This window comes from Galeopterus variegatus, unplaced genomic scaffold (assembly GCF_000696425.1).
Source record: "Galeopterus variegatus unplaced genomic scaffold, G_variegatus-3.0.2 Scaffold10759, whole genome shotgun sequence".
Taxonomy (NCBI): domain Eukaryota; kingdom Metazoa; phylum Chordata; class Mammalia; order Dermoptera; family Cynocephalidae; genus Galeopterus; species Galeopterus variegatus.
The window spans coordinates 2,163-10,799 of record NW_007736870.1 but is presented as its reverse complement, the minus strand read 5'-3'; the positions used below and the strand labels follow the sequence as shown (position 1 = coordinate 10,799).

Sequence of the window (8,637 nt, the reverse complement as noted above, 5' to 3'; positions counted from 1 at the left end):
TAGCATAAAAACAGACACTCAGACTAATGGAACAGAATAGAGAACCCAGATATCAACCCACGTACTTACAGCCAAATGAATTTGACAAGGGCAACAGGAGCATACAGTGGGGAAAATACTGCCTCTTCATTAAGTGGTGATGGGAAAACTGGACATCCATATGTAGGAGAATGAAACTAGAGCCATACCTCTCACCATATACCAAAATCAATTCAAAATGGGTTAAAGATTTATAAGACCCCAAAAAATAAAGCTCCTGAAAGAAAACATAGGGGAAACACTTTGGGAAGTAGGACTGGGGAAGGACTTTATGAACAAGACCCCAAAGCACAGGCAACAGAAGAAAACATAAACAAATGGGATTATATCAAACTAAAATCTTCTTCACAGCAAAAGAAACAGTTAACAGAGCAAAAAGACAACCTACTGAGAGGGAAAAAAATTCACAACCTATGCATCCAACAAAGAATTAATATCAAGAATATACCAGGAACTCAAAAAACTTAACAGTGAAAAAACAAGTAACCCAATTAAAAAATGGGCAATGGATCTGAATAGGCATTTCTCAGAGGAAGATATACAAATGGCCAACAGACACATGAAAAAATGTTCAACATCACTAGTCATCAGGGAAATGCAAATCAATACCACACTGAGGTATTATCTCACCCCAGTTAGACTGGCCATTATCAAAAAGGCCGAGAATAACAAATGCTGATGAGGATGTAGAGAAAGGGAAACCCTCTTAACACTGTTGGTGGGACTGTAAATCAGTGCAGCCATTACAGAAAACAGTATGAAGTTTCCTTAAACAACTGAAGATAGAGCTGCCATATGATGTAGCAATTCCCCTGCTGGGTGTATACCCAAAGGAATGGAAATCATCATGTCAAAGGAATACCTGAGCCCCCATGTTTATCACAGCTCTATTTGCAATAGCTAAGAGTTAGAACCAACCTAAATTTCCATCAGCAGACATCTGGGTAAAGAAAATATGGTATATATACATAATCGAATACTACTCTCCCACAAAAAGGAATGAAATTGATATTTGACAAAGGCAACAAAAACATACATTGGGGAAAAGACTGTCTTTTCAAAAAATGGTGCTAGGAAATTTGGATATTGATAGGCAGAAGAATGAAACTAGATCAGCTCCTGTCAACATATACCAAAATTAACTCAAAATGGATTAAAGACTTAAGACCTGAAACTGTAAAACTACTAAGGGAAAATAAAGGAGGAGCAGTTCAGGAACCATGGCTGGGAACAGACTTTATGAACAAGGCCCCAAAAGCACAAGCAACAAAAGAAAAAATAAATAAATAAGTTATGCCAAACTAAAAAGCTTCTGCACAGCAAAGAAAACAATCAACAGAGTGAAATGACAACCTACAGAATGGAAGAAAATATTTGCAAACTATACATCTGACAAGGGATTAACATCCAGAATATACAAGGAACCCAAGCAACTACCCATTAAAAAAAAAAATAACCCAATTTAAAAATGGGCAAAGGAGCTGAATAGACATTTTTCAAAGGAAGACATACAAATGGCCAACAGGAACTTTGAAAAATGCTCAACATCACTAATCATCAGGGAAAGGCAGATTAAAACTACATTGAGGTATCACCTCACCCCACTTAGATTGGCTATAATCAAGAAGATAGAGAATAACAAATGCTGTTGAGGATTTGGAGAGAAAAGAATGTTCCTACAGTATTGGTAGGGCTGGAAATAGTATAAACACTATGGAAAACAGTATGGAGGTTTCTCAGATAACCACAGATAGAGCTACCATATGATCCAGCAATCGCACTTCTAGGTATATACCCAAAGGAATGGAAATTATCATGTTGAAGGGATACCTGCACTCCCATGTTCATCACAGCTCTATTTACAATAGCCAAATTATGGAAGCAACCTAAGTGTCTATTGACAGACGACTGGATAAGGAAATGTGGAATATATACACCATGGAATACTACTCAGCCATACAAAAGAGTGAAATTCTGCCATTCACAGCAACATGGATGAGCTTCGAAAAAGTTATCTTAAGTGCAATTAGCCAGGCACAGAGGGAAAAATCCCACGTGTCCTCACTCATAAGTGGTAACTAAGAGAGAGAAAAGGAGAGCAAGAAGGACCACACTAGTGCATTGAACTTGCAGAGGGAGAGAGCATACCTAGGGTTGTGGGGTGGGGTGAGGAAGGTGGAACTAAGAGAGAGAAAAGGAGAGCAAGAAGGACCACACTGGTGCATTGAACTTGCAGAGGGAGAGAGCATACCTAGGGTTGTGGGGTGGGGTGAGGAAGGTGGGGAGGAGGAGGGAGGTTGGGGATTAATTGGGTGTGGGACATGGGGAATAATTGCAATTAGTGGTAATGGGCATGCTAATAGTATTGATCTGGCCATTGCATCTTGGGCACAGGTGGTGATGGTCAGCTTCATACCCCATGAATATACACAGATAATAAAAAATAAATAAATAAAATAAAAGAGCAACTAATTAAACATCATTAAAATTAAAAACCTTTGTTCATCAAAGATACAATTATGAGAGGAAAAAATAGCAATGAAATTCTGCCATACACACCAACATGGACAAATATGGAAAAAATTATGTTAAGTAAAATATGCCAGCCATAGAAAGAAAAATACTGCATGTCCTCACTCACTAGTGTGAGCTGAAAGAAAACCAAAAAACGAAAGAAAGAAAGATACAACAATCACAATAATTCTTTGAACTTTCAAAAGGAGAGAACAAAACTGAGGCCACCAGAGGTGAGAAAGGGGGAGTGGGAGTTAGGGAGAGATTGGTAGAGGGCCACAAAAAATGTTTAGATTGTGTAATGATAAAACAAAATAAAGAAATAAATAAAATTAAATAGGACTAACATTTAACAATTCTCATTAAAATGGAAACAGGAATATTTGGTGTAGTAACACTAACATTTTATTTATTGGAGATAGGGCATGTGCACATCAAACCCAGGGATGGAGTTGTGATGGAGAAGGTGGTGGTGTGAGGCTTACAGAGCCATGATAACTTGACCTGTGCATGTGATGAAATACAGCTCTAACTCTGAGCTCCCTGGGGTAATAGCCTCCCCCTGAGTTTTTTAGGCAAGTGCATAAAAATCTCTGCTAACTCCAATGCTCAGAGTCCTCCTGTGACTCATCTCATTCTAGGCTATGAAAACTACAAAGCCGGTGAGCAAATTACTTATTGATGTGAGGTGAACTTTTAGGAGGAAAAGGAGAGTTTCCCATCCAGACTAGAGGGATGGGAGTCCTAAGGGAGGTATCTGAGAATACTAGGACCTTCATCTGGAGTTAAGTAGGCAGAGTGAAGAAGACCGGAGTTACAAACATGGCTGATCCTAGTACAATGGAAACTGGTGTCTGGGAGGGGAAAACAAGGGACTGGGGAAGCCTTTCCAAAGTTCTAGTGTGCCAAGGACCTCTGAGTGCCTCGTAAGCTCTGCTTAGGCACCCGGTCCTGACTACTGTAAATATTCTGCTTCTTCCTTACTGTCATCCAGGATTTTTCCATGCTAGGTTCTGGAAACACACAGAAGAAAAACAAGTTTCAGAACTCACCAAGTCACAGTAAGTGAACTAGGAATGACATGGTGAATGTGTGGAAGATGGTGAGTATGCCTTGAATAGGACCAGTTCTCCTAACAGCACAAAGCAGAGAGATGGAGACAACTTCTCTTGAATGATGAAGTTACCTGGATCTCAACACCTTTTGATGAGGCATTTGATGCGTTTTTCAGGATGACCCTAAGTTAGATAAGCAGCCGTGGTAGTTCAGGCAACTTCTCCCATAGACCAACCCCCCTTCTCCAAGCTCCCTGACATCTTCTGTCTGCATTCCAAAAGAAAGTTCCTCTTTGTTATCCATCAAGCATTAATCATTCATTGACATCTGGAAGCTTGTCCTCATCCACTTCCTCTATTTCTATACTCAAGAATTATTTTTGCTTTACCTGCATCTCCTTTCCTGATATTTTTCTTCAGGAACGTGGTACATATAGTTGGCCCTCATCCCTCTCTGCCATTTTCATATCTGTGTTAATTTCTTCCACCTCCTCCAGGAGGATGGCTTTCCTCAGAAGAGCATGTATTCTCACAGTGTCTGTGTGGCCACAGACTGACCTTCTGGTAGCTGGTGTCCACAGCAGGACTTAACCACACTCTTGAGCAACAGTTCCCATCCAAAAACCCATGTTCCAGCATAAGCTTCTCCCAGCTCTCCTGTTCCATGATCTTATCGTCCATAGTGTTTCAGCCATTACTCAGAGGGATGGACAGTGAGATAAAAGGTGCTCACTTTCCCTGGTTTCAAGTTTCAGGCCACTCCCCTAGGACTCGAGCCCCTCCTCCAAGTCCTGAGCTACTGTTGTTTGTTGCACCTATTTTCAGCACCAACACATGGAGATTGAGACCACAGGAGGCAGACTTAAATAATTCCAGTGGATGAGCATGTTCGGTAGAAAAGAGTTTATTCCATAAATGACCTTCTACTGGAGGCGCTACAGAGCACCTAGCATATTTTAAGTAATTTTTGGTGCATATGTTTGAATTTGACCAATGAGCATGCTCCAAAGAGATCAACTGAGCATGTGCTAGGCTATGTTACATAACCTGTTACATAACTGGGAATCACTGAATATTCATTAGATAGCATAAATATGTATAGATAGCCACACTATAAAGGTAGACTCCAGGAAGAAGGTGGGGCAGCTGCTCACTCTCTCTAGAGCCAGCCTTCGCTTAGCCTGTGAGGTGTGTATTTATTTTTGTTTTAAACCTGCTGTTAGTGGGCTGCTGCTCACTCTCTTGAGCCAGCCTGTGTTTGCAAAGTTTGTATTTCTTACTTTTGTATTAAACTTGCTGCAGCCGTCACTCACACTGTAGAGCCAGCCCACACTTTCCCAGTGAAGTGTGTCTTTTTCTATCTTTTACATTAAACCTGTTTCACTTTCTACTCCAACTCTGTTCTTGAATTCTTTCCTGTGGAGGAGTCAAGAATCCTTTCCTGTGTAGAGGATGGGGCGGGTTCAGGTTGGCTATCCGACCACCCCAGACCCTCTCCTCCAGTAACAATAGGATTGAATAAATTTCCTCCTTCAAATATCAAACTTCAGAAAAAAGGAAGACTTGAACCTGAAGGAGACGGTACTAATAATTATGCATCCTTCTACACAATAGGTCCTGTGAAGCTAGCAGAATTTTATCTGTGCTTCATCATCCCTTTTGAATAAATTTCCTCCTTCAAATATCAAACTTCAGAAAAAAGGAAGACTTGAACCTGAAGGAGACGGTACTAATAATTATGTATCCTTCTACACAATAGGTCCTGTGAAGCTAGCAGAATTTTATCTGTGCTTCATCATCCCTTGAATCCCCAAACTTCTCATTACCTCTAAATTTCTCCCTACCTGAATTCTACACCAAGCTCGCCTCCTGAGAATGGGGATGAGACTATCAAGTTTAACACCAAGCCCAAGAAGGTGTGGGAGAGAGCAGGACTTAGAGCAGCATTTCTCAACTCTCCACATTGGCACTGTTGACTTTTTGGGCCAGATGATTCTTTGCTGTCGGAGTTGCCCTGTACCTTGTAGGATATTTAGAAGCACTCCTGGCCTCTACCCACTAGATGCCAGTAGCCACCACTCCCCAGCTGCGACAACCAAAATGTCTCCAAGCATTGCTAAATGTCCTCTCAGGAGCAAAAATGCACTCAATTGAAAACCACTGACCTAGGTTTGGCCTTAAGAGTGAAAAGCATTTATTTCACATAAAATGTTACTTGTGTCTCCATGGGAATAATGAGCCCTGTGGCTACTTAATCACCTGGTTTTCTTCTAGATTATCTAAATCTGAGTCAGTTTGATTATTTTTCTTTATCAGCATTTAGTCTGGGTCCACTTGCCCCTTTTCTTTGTTAGCACCTGAGCCTCTCTCCTTGTGTAGTACTTTGGAAAGGAGAACCTTTTCCCAATTTCTCATCCTTCAGATTCCCTGGTTTTTATGGCTTTACTGGAATCTTACAACTGGTAAGTAAAAGAACATAGAATATGGTACAAAATGTCAGAAACTGCTGAAATTTCCATTACTAATCATTTCAAAACCCTATGGCATTAAATATGCTCCACATACAGGAGATGGGGCACAGCAACCTGCTCAGGGGCTGTGTCTGCTACCTCTTACCCCCAACTACAAGGCCTTATCAGTTTTCCTCAGTTCGGTATGGTCTCTTGCCCCTTGACTCATTTCACAGATCAGAAAATGATGTATTCTACAGTTAGAGAATTGTCAAATCCAAGCTCTATTCCTTACCAGCTCTGCCAAGTTCAACAAGCTTCAACTTCTTATTCTGAAAAATTGGAGATGATACTGTCTACTTCCCTGGGTTATTACAAGTAATAGACAAGGTACTATAAGTAATGTTTTTGTATCAGTGCATGACATAAAATAGGTAATTTAAAAGGTTTGTGTGCTAATCCTATTTGTCTGTAAAAATATTATGTCAATTCATCATTTTATTCTAGTTAGGAAAACACTACACTTCCCTTTTAGATACTCTCCCTTCTGATCAATTCTTCAACAACTTCCAAATAAATATATCTCCTGCTCTGCAACTTAAAAACCCATGGTGGTTAACCATCTTCTCTCAGAACAGCATCTACGATCCTTAATTTGTAATCAGAGCCAATACACTTTTGTTTCTATCTTTTTCCCATTGAACATATGATCACACAACCACACAGGACTACAAACTGTTTTAAATGCATTAAATATTTATATGACAACAGTCCTTCCATAAAATCCCAAATCACTTCACCCCATTCCCCACCTAATTCATCTCCACTTAATGACATCTTATAGCCATATAGACTGAATTACTTTTCCATTGTGTTTGCACAGCAGTTTTTTGTACCACAATGTGTTCACTTAGCACATTATTTTAGTTAACTATATAAACATCTATCTTGTCTGTAATATTGTTCCCTCATTGAAGCAACAGATATCTTATTTGTCATTTTATCCTGTATAGTTCCTTACACACCAGCTATGCAAAATAAACAGGAAAGTGTCATAAGTCTCTGGTGATCAAAAATAAATCTTTGACTACAATATGAAATCTTGACTCTGGAAATAAGAAGTGAGGTCTCAGGTCACCTGCTTCCAGTATGCTTATCTTAAACCACACTGGTGTTAGCCACACAGTCTTCCGCTTGCTGGGCATCCCTGGCCTAGAAGACCAACACATGTGGATTTCCATCCCCTTCTTCATGTCCTATGTCATTTCTCTGCTTGGGAACAGCCTGCTCATCTTCATTATTTTCACAACACGTAGCCTCCGTGAACCCATGTACCTCTTCCTCTGCATGCTGGCTGGAGCAGATGTTGCACTCTCCACATCCGCAGTACCACAGGCCTTGGCCATCTTCTGGTTCCATGCTGGGGAGATCTCCCTGGATCGCTGTATCGCTCAACTCTTCTTCATCCATTCTACCTTCATCTCTGAGTCGGGGATCTTGCTGGTGATGGCATTTGACCGCTACATTGCCATATGCTACCCACTGAGATACACCACTATTTTCACAAATGCTCTGATTGGGAAAATTGGAGTGACTATCTTTCTCAGAAGTTATGGTACAATATTCCCTATAATATTTCTTCTGAAAAGACTAACTTTTTGCAGAAATAACATTCTTCCACACACTGTTTGTGAGGACATGGGATTGGCCAAATTTTCCTGTGATGACATCCAAATAAACATCTGGTATGGTTTTTTTGTGTTAATGTCAACAGTAACTTTAGATGTAATGCTAATTTTTATTTCCTATGTGCTGATTCTCCGTGCTGTCTTCCGCATCCCTTCCCAAGATGCTCACCATAAAGCTGTCAGTACTTGTGGCTCCCATGTCTGTGTCATCACTCTCTTTTATGGGCCTGGGATCCTCACAACCCTTACTCAGCGGTTTGGACACCACATTGCACCCCATATCCATGTGCTGCTGGCCAATGTCTGCATTCTGGCACCACCTATGCTGAATCCCATCATTTATGGTGTCAAGACCAAACAGATCCGGAACCAGGTGACTCAGATCTTGTTTCCAAAAGTGATATGACTTTGGGAAGGAAAACCAAACTACTGTTTTCTCAACATTTCTAGCCGTACATGAGGTGAACTTTAGCAGCCCTAGCAGGTGAGGGACAGCTGAGACTAGATAAATATCTCAATGAGTCTACGTTTCTGGAGCAAGTTCACTAGGGAAGTTTTTGGATTTGCTTCTCAAAGTCCCTTCTCATTTCATTGTGGCATAATGAGTTTTCTCATTCGGAGTCTGAGAAACAAAGCGAATCAACTTTTTAATTCACTCCTAGTCTATAACCCCTGATAGGTATTTGGAAAGAGACATACTATGGATAATTGCTGGACTATTCTTCCCTGGTTTGATGTGGCGAAGTCATTCCCATTTCTCTTATTTACCTAAGGTATTGCTCTTTGTACTATTCTCTCTGTGCTCTCTATCACAAAATTTTATTTTTCACAGGCTTATTTCTATCTTTATACATTTTGTTATTTCTCCTGTTGGAAAGACAAGAGGAAAAA

The 8,637-nt window shown here is 40.4% G+C and overlaps 1 protein-coding gene across 1 annotated transcript; it reads left to right on the top strand.

The window, feature by feature from the left end:
• Positions 1-7,207: 7,207 nt before the first annotated feature.
• LOC103610206 (olfactory receptor 52B4-like) lies at positions 7,208-8,152 on the top strand. The gene has a single exon (XM_008594420.1). It carries the CDS (start codon positions 7,208-7,210, stop codon positions 8,150-8,152), a length of 945 nt encoding a protein of 314 aa, XP_008592642.1.
• Positions 8,153-8,637: the final 485 nt, after the last annotated feature.

What these genes read in the sequence shown, in the direction of transcription:
- LOC103610206 (XM_008594420.1), top strand. Translation starts at nt 7,208, where the DNA reads ATGCTTATCTTAAACCACACTGGTGTTAGCCACACAGTCTTCCGCTTG.